The sequence below is a fragment of the Coregonus lavaretus genome, assembly GCF_964263955.1.
Source record: "Coregonus lavaretus genome assembly, chromosome: 4".
NCBI classification, from domain to species: domain Eukaryota; kingdom Metazoa; phylum Chordata; class Actinopteri; order Salmoniformes; family Salmonidae; genus Coregonus; species Coregonus lavaretus.
The window spans coordinates 78,848,163-78,867,553 of record NC_139991.1 but is presented as its reverse complement, the minus strand read 5'-3'; the positions used below and the strand labels follow the sequence as shown (position 1 = coordinate 78,867,553).

The 19,391-nt window shown below is 43.6% G+C and overlaps 1 protein-coding gene across 1 annotated transcript in view; it reads left to right on the top strand.

The window, feature by feature from the left end:
* Positions 1 to 19,391, top strand: part of LOC311127552 (ciliary neurotrophic factor receptor subunit alpha-like) — a 77,779-nt gene that overhangs the window by 20,155 nt on the left and 38,233 nt on the right. Inside the window, exons 2-5 of the mRNA XM_084159368.1 lie at positions 6,984 to 7,095; positions 15,749 to 15,815; positions 16,099 to 16,268; positions 16,709 to 16,823. Coding sequence (XP_084015494.1) covers positions 6,984 to 7,095; positions 15,749 to 15,815; positions 16,099 to 16,268; positions 16,709 to 16,823 — 464 coding nt within the window. The remainder of the gene's footprint in view (positions 1 to 6,983; positions 7,096 to 15,748; positions 15,816 to 16,098; positions 16,269 to 16,708; positions 16,824 to 19,391) is intronic.

Genomic DNA, 19,391 nt, shown 5'->3' with positions numbered 1-19,391 from the left:
GTCCAGCAGCAGGGTGATTACTGTAGTCTGTCTCTAGTCTAGCAGCAGGGTGATTACTGTAGTCTGTCTCTAGTCTAGCAGCAGGGTGATTACTGTAGTCTGTCTCTAGTCCAGCAGCAGGGTGATTACTGTAGTCTGTCTCTAGTCCAGCAGCAGGGTGATTACTGTAGTCTGTCTCTAGTCCAGCAGCAGGGTGATTACTGTAGTCTGTCTCTAGTCCAGCAGCAGGGTGATTACTGTAGTCTGTCTCTAGTCTAGCAGCAGGGTGATTACTGTAGTCTGTCTCTAGTCTAGCAGCAGGGTGATTACTTTAGTCTGTCTCTAGTCTAGCAGCAGGGTGATTACTGTAGTCTGTCTCTAGTCCAGCAGCAGGGTGATTACTGTAGTCTGTCTCTAGTCCAGCAGCAGGGTGATTACTGTAGTCTGTCTCTAGTCTAGCAGCAGGGTGATTACTGTAGTCTGACTCTAGCAGCAGGGTGATTACTTTAGTCTGTCTCTAGCAGCAGGGTGATTACTGTAGTCTGTCTCTAGTCCAGCAGCAGGGTGATTACTGTAGTCTGTCTCTAGTCTAGCAGCAGGGTGATTACTGTAGTCTGTCTCTAGTCTAGCAGCAGGGTGATTACTGTAGTCTGTCTCTAGCAGCAGGGTGATTACTGTAGTCTGTCTCTAGCAGCAGGGTGATTACTGTAGTCTGTCTCTAGTCCAGCAGCAGGGTGATTACTGTAGTCTGTCTCTAGCAGCAGGGTGATTACTGTAGTCTGTCTCTAGCAGCAGGGTGATTACTGTAGTCTGTCTCTAGTCTAGCAGCAGGGTGATTACTGTAGTCTGACTCTAGCAGCAGGGTGATTACTGTAGTCTGTCTCTAGCAGCAGGGTGATTACTGTAGTCTGTCTCTAGTCTAGCAGCAGGGTGATTACTGTAGTCTGTCTCTAGAAGCAGGGTGATTACTGTAGTCTGTCTCTAGTCCAGCAGCAGGGTGATTACTGTAGTCTGTCTCTAGTCTAGCAGCAGGGTGATTACTGTAGTCTGTCTCTAGCAGCAGGGTGATTACTGTAGTCTGTCTCTAGTCTAGCAGCAGGGTGATTACTGTAGTCTGTCTCTAGTCTAGCAGCAGGGTGATTACTGTAGTCTGTCTCTAGTCTAGCAGCAGGGTGATTACTGTAGTCTGTCTCTAGCAGCAGGGTGATTACTGTAGTCTGTCTCTAGTCCAGCAGCAGGGTGATTACTGTAGTCTGTCTCTAGTCTAGCAGCAGGGTGATTACTGTAGTCTGTTTCTAGCATTAGGGGGATTACTGTAGTCTGTCTCTAGCAGCAGGGTGATTACTGTAGTCTGTCTCTAGTCTAGCAGCAGGGTGATTACTGTAGTCTGTTTCTAGCAGCAGGGTGATTACTGTAGTCTGTCTCTAGCAGCAGGGTGATTACTGTAGTCTGTCTCTAGCAGCAGGGTGATTACTGTAGTCTGTCTCTAGTCCAGCAGCAGGGTGATTACTGTAGTCTGTCTCTAGTCTAGCAGCAGGGTGATTACTGTAGTCTGTCTCTAGTCCAGCAGCAGGGTGATTACTGTAGTCTGTCTCTAGTCTAGCAGCAGGGTGATTACTGTAGTCTCTCTCTAGCAGCAGGGTGATTACTGTAGTCTGTCTCTAGCAGCAGGGTGATTACTGTAGTCTGTCTCTAGTCTAGCAGCAGGGTGATTACTGTAGTCTGTCTCTAGTCTAGCAGCAGGGTGATTACTGTAGTCTGTCTCTAGTCTAGCAGCAGGGTGATTACTGTAGTCTGTCTCTAGTCTAGCAGCAGGGTGATTACTGTAGTCTGTCTCTAGCAGCAGGGTGATTACTGTAGTCTGTCTCTAGCAGCAGGGTGATTACTGTAGTCTGTCTCTAGCAGCAGGGTGATTACTGTAGTCTGTCTCTAGTCTAGCAGCAGGGTGATTACTGTAGTCTGTCTCTAGTCTAGCAGCAGGGTGATTACTGTAGTCTGTCTCTAGCAGCAGGGTGATTACTGTAGTCTGTCTCTAGTCTAGCAGCAGGGTGATTACTGTAGTCTGTCTCTAGTCTAGCAGCAGGGTGATTACTGTAGTCTGTCTCTAGCAGCAGGGTGATTACTGTAGTCTGTCTCTAGCAGCAGGGTGATTACTGTAGTCTGTCTCTAGTCTAGCAGCAGGGTGATTACTGTAGTCTGTCTCTAGCAGCAGGGTGATTACTGTAGTCTGTCTCTAGCAGCAGGGTGATTACTGTAGTCTGTCTCTAGTCTAGCAGCAGGGTGATTACTGTAGTCTGTCTCTAGTCTAGCAGCAGGGTGATTACTGTAGTCTGTCTCTAGTCTAGCAGCAGGGTGATTACTGTATTCTGTCTCTAGCAGCAGGGTGATTACTGTAGTCTGTCTCTAGCAGCAGGGTGATTACTGTAGTCTGTCTCTAGTCTAGCAGCAGGGTGATTACTGTAGTCTGTCTCTAGCAGCAGGGTGATTACTGTAGTCTGTCTCTAGCAGCAGGGTGATTACTGTAGTCTGTCTCTAGTCCAGCAGCAGGGTGATTACTGTAGTCTGTCTCTAGTCTAGCAGCAGGGTGATTACTGTAGTCTGTCTCTAGCAGCAGGGTGATTACTGTAGTCTGTCTCTAGTCCAGCAGCAGGGTGATTACTGTAGTCTGTCTGTCACGATCATCGTAATGAGCAGACCAAGGCGCAGCGTGATATGCGTACATCTTTTAATGAGTACTTATATAACAATAACAAAACAACCAAACGATAACGTGAAGTCCTAAGGTTAACAAAACACAAACCTCTCCGGAACAAGATCCCACTAATGACAAGTGCAAAACAGGCTGCCTCTGATTGGGAACCACCCCGGCCAACATAGAAACACATAACATAGAAACTAACACCCTGGCTCAACATATAAGAGTCCCCAGAGCCAGGGCGTGACACTGTCTCTACAGTAATCAGCCCACCCTCATACCTCACCCTCAGCCCTTGTACTACGTATCTTACCCTCACTGTCTAGACGTTCAACTCATGTAACTGGTTCCAAAGCCTTTTGGTTCCACAGCCTTGGTTCAACTCATGTAACTGGTTCCAAAGCCTTTTGGTTCCACAGCCTTGGTTCAACTCATGTAACTGGTTCCAAAGCCTTTTGGTTCCACAGCCTTGGTTCAACTCATGTAACTGGTTCCAAAGCCTTTTGGTTCCACAGCCTTGGTTCAACTCATGTAACTGGTTCCAAAGCCTTTTGGTTCCACAGCCTTGGTTCAACTCATGTAACTGGTTCCAAAGCCTTTTGGTTCCACAGTCTTGTTCTAGTTGACTCTTCTTCTCAGTCCATGTTTTACCTGAACAAAAAAAAAAATAATGTTGGCCCAAACTTAGCTCCAACTTGAGAAAACGTAGGCAAAAATGCAGTGAATTGAAAAGGATGTGTGACCAGCTCCACTGGTCTCATGTCCAATCAGCTGTGTGTTATTGTTTGGCCATCTTTACTAAACAAGGCTGAGGAACTACTTACACACACAGTGCTTTTAACGTAGTGTTTTCAACTTCCATATCTGATGACATACATGATGACATGGTGCATGTTCATTTATACAGTCATTATTATTCAACATTTCCTCACCTGGGATTTGAACTCCCAACCTCTCGGTTAATTGGCATTCAGATCTTCCTGCTACGCCAACATGTCTCTGTCAATTATCAGTTAATCTGACTATTCTCTCATTGATTTGATTTGATTTACTAATTTCAGCAATTGTTTTATTTTTCTGCATTGTTGTCTAATAGATGTTGTATTTATTAGGATCCAGATTAGCTGCTGAAAAGGCATGTAGTCATGGCTCTATGTAGTACTGTGCACCTCCCAGATTCTGTTCTGGACTTGGGGACTGTGAAGAGACCTCTGGTGGCATGTCTTGTGGGGTATGCATGGGTGATCTGTTTGTTAACTGTTTGAACAGACAGTTCAGTGCTTTCAACACGTCAAGACCTCTCACGATATATAAGTAGTGATGCAGTCAATCTCTCCTCTACGTTGAGCCAGGAGAGATTGACATGCATGTTATTGATGTTAGCCCTCTGTGTAAATTTTAAGGGCCGTTCTGCTCTGTTCTGGACCAACTAGAATCTACTTTAATATTGGTGGTGCATATCAAATCACAAATCAAAGCAAATGTTATTTGTCACATGCGCCGAATACTACAGGTATAGACCTTACAGTTAAATGCTACTGACAAGCCATTAACCAACTATGCAGTTTTAAGAACAATAAGTGTTAAGTAGAAAATAGATAAGTTAAAAATAATTAAAGAGCAGCAATAAAATAACAGTAGGGAGGCTATATACAGGGGGTACCGGTACAGAGTCAATGGGAAATAACAGTAGGGAGGCTATATACAGGGGGTACCGGTACAGAGTCAATGGGAAATAACAGTAGGGAGGCTATATACAGGGGGTACCGGCACAGAGTCAATGTGCAATAACAGTAGGGAGGCTATATACAGGGGGTACCGGTACAGAGTCAATGTGTAATAACAGTAGGGAGGCTATATACAGGGGGTACCGGTACAGAGTCAATGTGTAATAACAGTAGGGAGGCTATATACAGGGGGTACCGGCACAGAGTCAATGTGCAATAACAGTAGGGAGGCTATATACAGGGGGTACCGGTACAGAGTCAATGTGTAATAACAGTAGGGAGGCTATATACAGGGGGTACCGGTACAGAGTCAATGTGTAATAACAGTAGGGAGGCTATATACAGGGGGTACCGGTACAGAGTCAATGTGAAATAACAGTAGGGAGGCTATATACAGGGGGTACCGGTACAGAGTCAATGTGTAATAACAGTAGGGAGGCTATATACAGGGGGTACCGGTATAGAGTCAATGTGTAATAACAGTAGGGAGGCTATATACAGGGGGTACCGGTACAGAGTCAATGTGAAATAACAGTAGGGAGGCTATATACAGGGGGTACCGGTACAGAGTCAATGGGAAATAACAATAGGGAGGCTATATACAGGGGGTACCGGCACAGAGTCAATGTGCAATAACAGTAGGGAGGCTATATACAGGGGGTACCGGTACAGAGTCAATGTGTAATAACAGTAGGGAGGCTATATACAGGGGGTACCGGTACAGAGTCAATGTGTAATAACAGTAGGGAGGCTATATACAGGGGGTACTGGTACAGAGTCAATGGGAAATAACAGTAGGGAGGCTATATACAGGGGGTACTGGTACAGAGTCAATGGGAAATAACAGTAGGGAGGCTATATACAGGGGGTACCGGTACAGAGTCAATGTGAAATAACAGTAGGGAGGCTATATACAGGCGGTACCGGTACAGAGTCAATGGGAAATAACAGTAGGGAGGCTATATACAGGGGGTACCGGTACAGAGTCAATGTGAAATAACAGTAGGGAGGCTATATACAGGGGGTACCGGTACAGAGTCAATGGGAAATAACAGTAGGGAGGCTATATACAGGGGGTACCGGTAGCTGAGAGCTGAGGGTGGTGTTGGGTTGCGGGAGACACAGACGTCTGTATTTCCTCTTATGAATCCGGCGAAGAAAGTTATACTTTCTAACGTGCCACCATTTGTTAGAGATGAAATGTTGGAGCGAGAGTTATCTCGTCATGGTCAACTTGGATCTACAATATGTGGAAGAGAAGGGAATTTGGTACGTTATTTTCCTGAGAACGAGCGCACAGAGTCCGGTAGCAGCTCTAGTGCTGGTGCAGCTAATGCACCACCGCGAAGGGATGAACATGCTAAGGGTGCAGGGGAAGGGAGAAGGTGGGCAGATATGGTTGGAAAAGTAGGAAAGGAAAGCAGTGAGGCTACGGGGGCAATGGTGGTAGATCAGAACAAAGAGGGAGGGGAAACAGCAGGTGAGACTGCAACTGGGGTTGCTGATTCGGTGCTGGAAAATGAAATTGGAGTTCAAGAGGAGATTGAAATAATGGAAAAGGAAGCAGATGTTTTCAAAGTAGCAAGGAGTAAGAGGAAGAATGTAAGGGGAGGTGAAGGTTCTAATTCTAAGAGGAAGGTAGAGATTGATAAATCAGTTGAGGATAAACAGGTTGTAGAGATGGTGTTTTCCTCTGGGGAGGATAGCGAGAGTGAGTCATCTGACGCATCACAACAAAATAGCGAGAGAAATGGGGTGGATTAAATAAGTATAAAAAAAAGATTTAAAAAAAAACTCTCTCTCTCACTCTCTCTATCTCTGTCTCTCCTTCTCTCTCTCTCTCTTCTCTCTCTCTCTCTATCTCTGTCTCTCTCTCTTTCTCTCTCTTTCTCTCTCTTTCTCTCTCTCCTCCTCTCTCTCTCTCTATCTCTCTATCTCTGTCTCTCTCTTTTCACGATCTCTCTAACACTCACACACTAACCTGGACTATAGCTGCTGGCTGGTACAGTAACACTCACACACTAAAGCTTCCTCTATTTAAGTGTAATTAAGTTATTCTCACATCATTACCACCGGCTATAGAGCCGCAGTAGAATTTACCAGACCACCTCCAATTGAAATGAGATAATGAAAGCTTCAATCTGGACTGTTGAAATGAGATAATGAAAGCTTCAATCTGGACTGTTGAAATGAGATAATGAAAGCTTCAATCTGGACTGTTGAAATGAGATAATGAAAGCTTCAATCTGGACTGTTGAAATGAGATAATGAAAGCTTCAATCTGGACTGTTGAAATGAGATAATGAAAGCTTCAATCTGGACTGTTGAAATGAGATAATGAAAGCTTCAATCTGGACTGTTGAAATGAGATAATGAAAGCTTTAATCTGGACTGTTGAAATGAGATAATGAAAGCTTCAATCTGGACTGTTGATTTCCAACATCAGTCATCATCTACTCATTTGGATTCTTGCAGCTGATTTGATTTACGTCAGTGTTGTTGTTTCTGACAGTAGTGAAGGTCATTGGAAGTTGATAGAAGGTCAGTGATGTCTCTCTGGCTGTCTCTCTGTCTCTCCCCAGATGCCCGGCCTCGTGTCGTGTCCCAGGGGTCTGATAGTCATTGGTCTCCTCCTCCTCCTCTTCTCCTCCTCCTCCTCCGTCAACACCCAATCAGAGATATGGACCAATGAAGGTAACCCTGACCCCTGACCCCTGACCCAAACCTTTAACCCATTACCCCATAATCGAACCTAACCTGGATGTAAGCAATGTGGCTCTGTGAAAGGTTCACACTGCTTAGCATAAAATTGCACAGTTGTTTTATTTTTTAAAAATTCTACGTACTGCTCATGCCCGAGAACACTAGAGCTGCCATTCTTCTTATGCCGGCAAAAGTTACTGGTCCAGTGTAGCATCTTACCCATCAGCCCTACAGTATTCTGTTCTGAATAACAGACCTAGCATTACCCATCAGCCCTACAGTATTCTGTTCTGAATAACAGACCTAGCATTACCCATCAGCCCTACAGTATTCTGTTCTGAATAACAGACCTAGCATTACCCATCAGCCCTACAGTATTCTGTTCTGAATAACAGACCTAGCATTACCCATCAGCCCTACAGTATTCTGTTCTGAATAACAGACCTAGCATTACCCATCAGCCCTACAGTATTCTGTTCTGAATAACAGACCTAGCATTACCCATCAGCCCTACAGTATTCTGTTCTGAATAACAGACCTAGCATTACCCATCAGCCCTACAGTATTCTGTTCTGAATAACAGACCTAGCATTACCCATCAGCCCTACAGTATTCTGTTCTGAATAACAGACCTAGCATTACCCATCAGCCCTACAGTATTCTGTTCTGAATAACAGACCTAGCATTACCCATCAGCCCTACAGTATTCTGTAGATAACAGACCTAGCATTACCCATCAGCCCTACAGTATTCTGTAGATAACAGACCTAGCATTACCCATCAGCCCTACAGTATTCTGTTCTGAATAACAGACCTAGCATTACCCATCAGCCCTACAGTATTCTGTTCTGAATAACAGACCTAGCATTACCCATCAGCCCTACAGTATTCTGTTCTGAATAACAGACCTAGCATTACCCATCAGCCCTACAGTATTCTGTAGATAACAGACCTAGCATTACCCATCAGCCCTACAGTATTCTGTTCTGAATAACAGACCTAGCATTACCCATCAGCCCTACAGTATTCTGTAGATAACAGACCTAGCATTACCCATCAGCCCTACAGTATTCTGTTCTGAATAACAGACCTAGCATTACCCATCAGCCCTACAGTATTCTGTTCTGAATAACAGAGCTAGCATTACCCATCAGCCCTACAGTATTCTGTAGATAACAGACCTAGCATTACCCATCAGCCCTACAGTATTCTGTTCTGAATAACAGACCTAGCATTACCCATCAGCCCTACAGTATTCTGTTCTGAATAACAGACCTAGCATTACCCATCAGCCCTACAGTATTCTGTTCTGAATAACAGACCTAGCATTACCCATCAGCCCTACAGTATTCTGTAGATAACAGACCTAGCATTACCCATCAGCCCTACAGTATTCTGTTCTGAATAACAGACCTAGCATTACCCATCAGCCCTACAGTATTCTGTAGATAACAGACCTAGCATTACCCATCAGCCCTACAGTATTCTGTAGATAACAGACCTAGCATTACCCATCAGCCCTACAGTATTCTGTTCTGAATAACAGACCTAGCATTACCCATCAGCCCTACAGTATTCTGTTCTGAATAACAGACCTAGCATTACCCATCAGCCCTACAGTATTCTGTTCTGAATAACAGAGCTAGCATTACCCATCAGCCCTACAGTATTCTGTAGATAACAGACCTAGCATTACCCATCAGCCCTACAGTATTCTGTTCTGAATAACAGACCTAGCATTACCCATCAGCCCTACAGTATTCTGTTCTGAATAACAGACCTAGCATTACCCATCAGCCCTACAGTATTCTGTTCTGAATAACAGACCTAGCATTACCCATCAGCCCTACAGTATTCTGTAGATAACAGACCTAGCATTACCCATCAGCCCTACAGTATTCTGTAGATAACAGACCTAGCATTACCCATCAGCCCTACAGTATTCTGTTCTGAATAACAGACCTAGCATTACCCATCAGCCCTACAGTATTCTGTTCTGAATAACAGACCTAGCATTACCCATCAGCCCTACAGTATTCTGTAGATAACAGACCTAGCATTACCCATCAGCCCTACAGTATTCTGTTCTGAATAACAGACCTAGCATTACCCATCAGCCCTACAGTATTCTGTTCTGAATAACAGACCTAGCATTACCCATCAGCCCTACAGTATTCTGTTCTGAATAACAGACCTAGCATTACCCATCAGCCCTACAGTATTCTGTTCTGAATAACAGACCTAGCATTACCCATCAGCCCTACAGTATTCTGTTCTGAATAACAGACCTAGCATTACCCATCAGCCCTACAGTATTCTGTTCTGAATAACAGACCTAGCATTACCCATCAGCCCTACAGTATTCTGTTCTGAATAACAGACCTAGCATTACCCATCAGCCCTACAGTATTCTGTTCTGAATAACAGACCTAGCATTACCCATCAGCCCTACAGTATTCTGTTCTGAATAACAGACCTAGCATTACCCATCAGCCCTACAGTATTCTGTTCTGAATAACAGACCTAGCATTACCCATCAGCCCTACAGTATTCTGTTCTGAATAACAGACCTAGCAACCAACAGTGGCTTCAGAAAGGATTCATACCCCTTCACTTGTGCCACATTTTGTTGTTACATCCTGAATTCAAAATGGATTAAATCCTTTTTTTTTTTATATATAGTGATTATAGTATTTATTATTAAGTTCTTATATGGTGTTCTATTTCACCCAGCCATCAGAATACAGGATAAGAATACACACACACACACACACACACACAGAGAAAGACACACCCCCGAAACACACGCAGACACACGCACACAGACACACACACACAGACACACACACACACACATTTATATGGCAGAGATCCCGCTGGCTGGGAGTTGAGGCAGAAATGTGAAGAACGTTGTGGGTTTGCAAATAATGCTGTTCTGCAGACGAGGAATGCAGATGACTTCCCCTAGGTACCAGAGGCCCTCTACAGTCCAGAGAGGAGAGAGAGAGTGAGAAGGAGTGTCACTGGGGCAGTTGGCCAGTGGTGGGAAAAGTACCCCGTTGTCATACTTGAGTAAAAGTAAAGATACCTTAACGGAAAATGACTCAAGTAAAAGTGAAAGTCACCCAGCAAAATACTACTTGAGTTAAAGTCTAAAAGTATTTGTTTTTAAATATACTTAAGTATCAAAAGTAAATGTAATTGCTAAAATATACTTAAGTATCAAAAGTGAAAGTATAAATCATTTCACATTCCTTATATTAAGCAAACCAGACCATTTTCTTGTTTTTTATTTATTTATGGATAGCCGGGGGCACACTCCAACACTCAGACATCATTTACAAAGAAGCATGTGTGTTTAGTGAGTCCCCCAGATCAGAGGCAGTAGGGATGACCAGGGATGTTCTCTCGATAAGTGTGTGAATTTGACAATTTTCCTGTCCTGCTAAGCATTCAAAATGTAACTAGTTGTCCAAAATATAAATAGTAAAGTAAAGTACATATACCCAAAAAACTACTTAAGTAGTACTTTGACATATTTTTACTTAAGTACTTTACACCAATGGGAGTGGGTGAATAAATGTACCCACTTTTGTGTGTGAGTGGGTGTGTGTGTGTGTGTGTGTGTGTGTGAGTGTCTGTGTCTGTGTGTGTCTGTGTCTGTCTGTGTGTGTGTGTGTGTGTGAGAGAGAGAGACTTCCTAGCCTGGCAGAATGGCCTGTTGGTGCACTCCATGTAGAAATACCAGCTCTGAGAGGAGAGGTGGGCGCCAACCGGCATAGGGCCAGCATCAGCCCTGATTACTAGTGCATATAGTCTGCCATCTACCACAGGATCATACTAGTGGATATAGTCTGCCATCTACCACAGGATCATACTAGTGGATATAGTCTGCCATCTACCACAGGATCATACTAGTGGAGATAGTCTGCCATCTACCACAGGATCATACTAGTGGATATAGTCTGCCATCTACCACAGGATCATACTAGTGGATATAGTCTGCCATCTACCACAGGATCATACTAGTGGAGATAGTCTGCCATCTACCACAGGATCATACTAGTGGATATAGTCTGCCATCTACCACAGGATCATACTAGTGGATATAGTCTGCCATCTACCACAGGATCATACTAGTGGATATAGTCTGCCATCTACCACAGGATCATACTAGTGGATATAGTCTGCCATCTACCACAGGATCATACTAGTGGAGATAGTCTGCCATCTACCACAGGATCATACTAGTGGAGATAGTCTGCCATCTACCACAGGATCATACTAGTGGATATAGTCTGCCATCTACCACAGGATCATACTAGTGGAGATAGTCTGCCATCTACCACAGGATCATACTAGTGGAGATAGTCTGCCATCTACCACAGGATCATACTAGTGGATATAGTCTGCCATCTACCACAGGATCATACTAGTGGATATAGTCTGCCATCTACCACAGGATCATACTAGTGGATATAGTCTGCCATCTACCACAGGATCATACTAGTGGATATAGTCTGCCATCTACCACAGGATCATACTAGTGGAGATAGTCTGCCATCTACCACAGGATCATACTAGTGGATATAGTCTGCCATCTACCACAGGATCATACTAGTGGATATAGTCTGCCATCTACCACAGGATCATACTAGTGGATATAGTCTGCCATCTACCACAGGATCATACTAGTGCATATAGTCTGCCATCTACCACAGGATCATACTAGTGCATATAGTCTGCCATCTACCACAGGATCATACTAGTGGATATAGTCTGCCATCTACCACAGGATCATACTAGTGGATATAGTCTGCCATCTACCACAGGATCATACTAGTGGATATAGTCTGCCATCTACCACAGGATCATACTAGTGGATATAGTCTGCCATCTACCACAGGATCATACTAGTGGATATAGTCTGCCATCTACCACAGGATCATACTAGTGCATATAGTCTGCCATCTACCACAGGATCATACTAGTGGATATAGTCTGCCATCTACCACAGGATCATACTAGTGGATATAGTCTGCCATCTACCACAGTATCATACTAGTGGATATAGTCTGACATCTACCACAGGATCATACTAGTGGATATAGTCTGCCATCTACCACAGGATCATACTAGTGGATATAGTCTGCCATCTACCACAGGATCATACTAGTGGATATAGTCTGCCATCTACCACAGGATCATACTAGTGGATATAGTCTGCCACCTACCACAGGATCATACTAGTGGATATAGTCTGCCATCTACCACAGGATCATACTAGTGGATATAGTCTGCCATCTACCACAGGATCATACTAGTGGATATAGTCTGCCATCTACCACAGGATCATACTAGTGGATATAGTCTGCCACCTACGACAGGATCATACTAGTGGATATAGTCTGCCACCTATCACAGGATCATACTAGTGGATATAGTCTGCCATCTACCACAGGATCATACTAGTGGATATAGTCTGCCATCTACCACAGGATCATACTAGTGGATATAGTCTGCCATCTACCACAGGATCATACTAGTGGATATAGTCTGCCATCTACCACAGGATCATACTAGTGGATATAGTCTGCCATCTACCACAGGATCATACTAGTGCATATAGTCTGCCATCTACCACAGGATCATACTAGTGGATATAGTCTGCCATCTACCACAGGATCATACTAGTGCATATAGTCTGCCATCTACCACAGGATCATACTAGTGGATATAGTCTGCCATCTACCACAGGATCATACTAGTGGATATAGTCTGCCATCTACCACAGGATCATACTAGTGGATATAGTCTGCCATCTACCACAGGATCATACTAGTGGATATAGTCTGCCATCTACCACAGGATCATACTAGTGGATATAGTCTGCCATCTACCACAGGATCATACTAGTGGATATAGTCTGCCATCTACCACAGGATCATACTAGTGGATATAGTCTGCCATCTACCACAGGATCATACTAGTGCATATAGTCTGCCATCTACCACAGGATCATACTAGTGGATATAGTCTGCCATCTACCACAGGATCATACTAGTGGATATAGTCTGACATCTACCACAGGATCATACTAGTGCATATAGTCTGCCATCTACCACAGGATCATACTAGTGGATATAGTCTGCCATCTACCACAGGATCATACTAGTGGATATAGTCTGCCATCTACCACAGGATCATACTAGTGGATATAGTCTGCCATCTACCACAGGATCATACTAGTGGATATAGTCTATATATCTGTATAGTCTGACTATATCCACTAGTATGATCCTGTGGTAGATGGCAGACTATATGCACTAGTATGATCCTGTGGTAGATGGCAGACTATATCCACTAGTATGATCCTGTGGTAGATGGCAGACTATATGCACTAGTATGATCCTGTGGTAGATGGCAGACTATATCCACTAGTATGATCCTGTGGTAGATGGCAGACTATATGCACTAGTATGATCCTGTGGTAGATGGCAGACTATATCCACTAGTATGATCCTGTGGTAGATGGCAGACTATATCCACTAGTATGATACTGTGGTAGATGTGCAAAAGCTGTCATCAAGGCAAAGGGTGGCTATTTGAAGAATCTCAAATATAAAGTATATTTTGATTTGTTTAACACTTTTTTTGGTTATTACATGATTCCATGTGTGTTATCTCATAGTTTTGATGTCTTCACTATTATTCTACAATGTAGAAAATAGTACAAAATAAAGAAAAAACCCTGGAATGAGTAGGTGTGTCCAAACTTTTGACTGATACTGTAAGTATTCACACCTTTTTGCTATGACACTCCAAATTGAGCTCAGGTGCATCCAATTTCCTATGATCATCCTTGAGATGTCACTACAACTTGATCGGAGTCCACCTGTGGCCAATTCAATTGTTTGGACATTTAGAAAGCAACACACCTGTCTATATTAGGTCCCACAGTTGACAGTGCATGTCAGAGCAGAAGCTATACCATGAACTGTCCTTAGAGCTCCATGATAGAAATGTGATGACGCCTATATCTGAGGAAGGGTATTAAACAATTTCTAGTGTTGTCACGTCCGTTGAATGACGGGACGGACCAAGGCGCAGCGTGATATGCGTACATGTTTATTTTCTATTAAACACAACGACAAAACAACCAAGGAAACGAAACGTGAAGTCCAAGGTAGACGACACAACATACCTTAACCGGAACAAGATCCCACAACCCACTAGTGCCAATAGGCTGCCTAAGTATGTTCCCCAATCAGAGACAACGAACGACAGCTGCCTCTGATTGGTAACCACACCGGCCAACATAGAACCATACATACTAGATCGACAAACAATGACCAAACACAACTAGGAATATACACACCCTGACTCAACATATAAGCGTCCCCTGAGTCAGGGCGTGACAAGTGTGTTGAACGTTTCCAAGAGCACAGTGGTCTCCAAGTTTGGGATATGGACAAAATATGGAGCTACCCAGACCAAGAAGGGCCTTGGTCAGGGAGGTGACCAAGAACCCAATGACCACTCTGACAGAACTACAGAGTTCCTTGGATGAGATGGGAGAACCTGCCAGAAGGACAACAGTCTCTTCAGCACTTCACCGATCTGGGCTTTATGGGAGAGTGGCCAGACGGAAGCCACTCCTGAGAAAAAGTTACATAACAGCACGCCTGGAGTTTTCAAAAAGGCAGATGAAAGACTGAGATCATAAGGCAAAAGATGTTGTGGTCTGATGAGAGAATCATTGACATTTTTGGCCTGAATGCAAAGCACTACATCTGGAGAAAACCAGGCACAGCTCATCACCCATCTAACACCATCCCTACCGTGAAGCATGATGGTGGCAGCATCATGCTATAGGGATGCTTTTCAGCAGCAGGGACTGAGAGACTGGTAAGGATAGAGGGAACAATGAATGGAGCCAAATACGGGCAAATCCTTGATGAGAACCTGCTTCAAACGACCTTAGACTAGGGTGAATATTTACATTCCAACAGGATAATGACCCCAAGCATACAGCCAAAGAAATGCTGGAATGGCTTCAGAACAAGAATGTGAAAGTACTTGAGTGGCCCAGCCAAAGCCCAGACTTGAATCCCTTTGAAACTCTGTGGAAAGACCTGAAGACTGCTGTTCACCATCGCTCCCCATCTAACTTAACAGAGCTTGAGAAAATCTACAAGGAAGAACGGGAAAAAATCCCCAAATCCAGAATCGCAAAGCTGATACAGACATACCCAAGATGACTCAAAGATTGAATCGCCGCCAAAGGTGCTTCTACAAATGATTGACTTACTGTATGTAAATGAGATATTTTTGTATTTCATTTACAATATATTTGCAAAAATGTCTAAAAACATGTTTTACTTCGTCATTATGGGGTACTGTGTGTAGATGGGTGAGAAAAAATAAAATATTTAATCTATTTTGAATTCAGGCTGGAACACAATAACAGGTGGAAGAAGTCAAAGCCTTTCTGAAGGCTGCCAACAGTAGTTCTGTAGGTTGCAAATCCTGACTGGACTGAAGACTTATGATCGGAGAACTGTAACTGTTCACACCTAACAGTAACTAACAGTAGCTACACACTGCAGACACAAAGTCTAACATGTCTCTCTCTCTTGTCTAGTTTCAGATATTCAGTACGGGAGGCTGGGGTCCAACGTTACGCTGCTGTGTAGGGAAGCACTGGGCAGGTATGGTACACTAGGAGGCTGTCTGTATCAGTATACAGGGGAGTCCGTTTAATTTAGGACATATAGTCCTCTCCCTTGGAGCTAAGGGCATAGTACCCTTTGACTTACAGTAAGGCTTAGTCCCTGCCATTTAACTGGCCCTGTGCAGTTAATGTGTCTGTTTATTTTCTGTGATTTTAGTTGTGTGTATTTGTAGTTGTGTGTATTTATGTGCGTGACTGTAGTTGTGTGTGTAGTTGTCAGTCTGACTACCAGTAAACATGATGTCAAAATGTCTCTTCAGGACGTCAGTGGAGTGGCGTCTGAACAGGAGTTCCGTGTTGCCATGGCAGCACCGAGTGACATCAGATGGTCATCTGGTCCTCGTGCACGCAGACCACGCTGCCGAGGGTAACTACAGCTGCCATGACGACCAGGGACTCCTCATCCAGACCACCAGACTTAGGCTAGGATGTAAGTCTCCCCTCTCTCCCCTCTCTCCCCTCTCTCCCCTCTCTCCCCTCCCTCAATCTCTCCCCTCTCTCTCCTCCCTCAATCTCTCCCCTCTCTCTCCTCCCTCAATATCTCCCCTCTCCCCTCCTCGCTCCCCTCTCTCTCTCTCCCCCCCTCTCCCCTCCTTTTTTTGTTTTGGTTTCCTGGCGACCCTCAGCTTACTGATAAGAGGGGTGGGACCAGAGAGGAGAAGTCCTAGTATTAGATATTCCTCTAACAGATTGAGCTGTGAGGAATCCCCTCATTATAATATGTTTATTGTATTGTTGAGTATTTGTGGTTGTATCATTCAGATACATCCCTCAGACAGACTGGATAACCTCACACACTGAGATAAAGCTTTGAGATGTAGTTATTGTGTTGTTGATCATGTGATCATCATTTCTCCCCTTCTTCCTCAGATCCCCCCGGGCTGCTCAGCATTTCCTGTCTTGTGCCCAATCACAGCCTAGTATTGTGTTCATGGGTGGAGTCTGTGAAGACCCACCTACCAGCTCAGTACCACGCCTCCTATAGGTAAGCTGCAGTAGCGTAGCCAGAAATCTGTTGGTGGGTGGGCCTGCAGAACTTTTTGTGGGCAGAAATTGAAGCACTAAAATCATAATTAAAACATAGGATTACACCATTAACACCTGATTTCACAGACCATTTATTTACAGTCATTTATTTACAATGTAAATTCATGGCTCTTGCATTTCACAAGCAACTCACAGCCTACACAACACACACACACAATAAACCAGAGGCTATAGCTTAAAACTAGATCATAACGCCATGACACAGTTCACTAGGCTCTGTTTTACTGGATCCCATCCAGGATATCGGTGGAACTAATTGCAGTGCACACATAGAACTATATAGATGTAAGCTTAAAGACAAGATTACCGGTTACAAGATTTAATTGAGAATCGTCTGACGTGACAATGTTATTAAGAGGCAGCCTATAGTCATTGTCCAATGATGAAGAGACTGATGAAGAGCATGTGTATTTGAGGCAGGGAGCTGTATTTATTTTGACATGCAACTTTTTCCAAATCTTCATATACAGTGCTGTGAACAGTATACAGTGGGGAAAAAAAGTATTTAGTCAGCCACCAATTGTGCAAGTTCTCCCACTTAAAAAGATGAGAGAGGCCTGTAATTTTCATCATATGTACACGTCAACTATGACAGACAAAATGAGAAAAAAAAATCCAGATAATCACATTGTAGTATTTTTTATGAATTTATTTGCAAATTATGGTGGAAAATAAGTATTTGGTCACCTACAAACAAGCAAGATTTCTGGCTCTCACAGAACTGTAACTTTTTCTTTAAGAGGCTCCTCTGTCCTCCACTCGTTACCTGTATTAATGGCACCTGTTTGAACTTGTTATCAGTATAAAATACACCTGTCCACAACCTCAAACAGTCACACTCCAAACTCCACTATGGCCAAGACCAAAGAGCTGTCAAAGGACACCAGAAACAAAATTGTAGACCTGCACCAGGCTGGGAAGACTGAATCTGCAATAGGTAAGCAGCTTGGTTTGAAGAAATCAACTGTGGGAGCAATTATTAGGAAATGGAAGACATACAAGACCACTGATAATCTCCCTCAATCTGGGGCTCCACGCAAGATCTCACCCCGTGGGGTCAAAATGATCACAAGAACGGTGAGCAAAAATCCCAGAACCACACGGGGGGACCTAGTGAATGACCTGCAGAGAGCTGGGACCAAAGTAACAAAGCCTACCATCAGTAACACACTACGCCGCCAGGGACTCAAATCCTGCAGAGCAAGACGTGTCCCCCTTCTTAAGCCAGTACATGTCCAGGCCCGTCTGAAGTTTGCTAGAGTGCATTTGGATGATCCAGAAGAGGATTGGGAGAATGTCATATGGTCAGATGAAACCAAAATAGAACTTTTTGGTAAAAACTCAACTCGTCATGTTTGGAGGACAAAGAATGCTGAGTTGCATCCAAAGAACACCATACCTACTGTGAAGCATGGGGGTGGAAACATCATGCTTTGGGGCTGTTTTTCTGCAAAGGGACCAGGACGACTGATCCGTGTAAGGAAAGAATGAATGGGGCCATGTATCGTGAGATTTTGAGTGAAAACCTCCTTCCATCAGCAAGGGCATTGAAGATGAAACGTGGCTGGGTCTTTCAGCATGACAATGATCCCAAACACACCGCCCGGGCAACGAAGGAGTGGCTTCGTAAGAAGCATTTCAAGGTCCTGGAGTGGCCTAGCCAGTCTCCAGATCTCAACCCCATAGAAAATCTTTGGAGGGAGTTGAAAGTCCGTGTTGCACCACGACAGCCCCAAAACATCACTGCTCTAGAGGAGATCTGCATGGAGGAATGGGCCAAAATACCAGCAACAGTGTGTGAAAACCTTGTGAAGACTTACAGAAAACGTTTGACCTGTGTCATTGCCAACAAATGGTATACAACAAAGTATTGAGAAACTTTTGTTATTGACCAAATACTTATTTTCCACCATAATTTGCAAATAAATTCATAAAAAATCCTACAATGTGATTTTCTGGAATTTTTTTTCTCATTTTGTCTGTCATAGTTGACGTGTACCTATGATGAAAATTACAGGCCTCTCTCATATTTTTAAGTTGGAGAACTTGCACAATTGGTGGCTGACTAAATACTTTTTTTCCCCACCTTATATATATATATATATATATATATATATATATATTTTTTTTTTTTTTGTGATCAACATTTCATTTTTATTTCACATTATACAACACACAAGGGCAGGATCACGTTACAGATATTAGCCGACATGACAACACTAACATACAATACAACTATTTACATACTGCCAGGAGTCAATATGACATTTACAGGAAGTAGAGTTTACAATAAAGAATATTCTATATTATTCTCATAAATAAAATGTCCCCCCCCCACTCCCCTATCATCAGCTCCATTGCTTGTTCAAGAGTTGTTTAAAGTGGTCCTCTGTAGCTCAGCAGGTAGAGCATGGCGCTTGTAACGCCAAGGTAGTGGGTTCGATCCCCGGGACCACCCATACACAAAAACTTGCCACTAAGTCATGTTTTGTAGAGGGGTCAAATA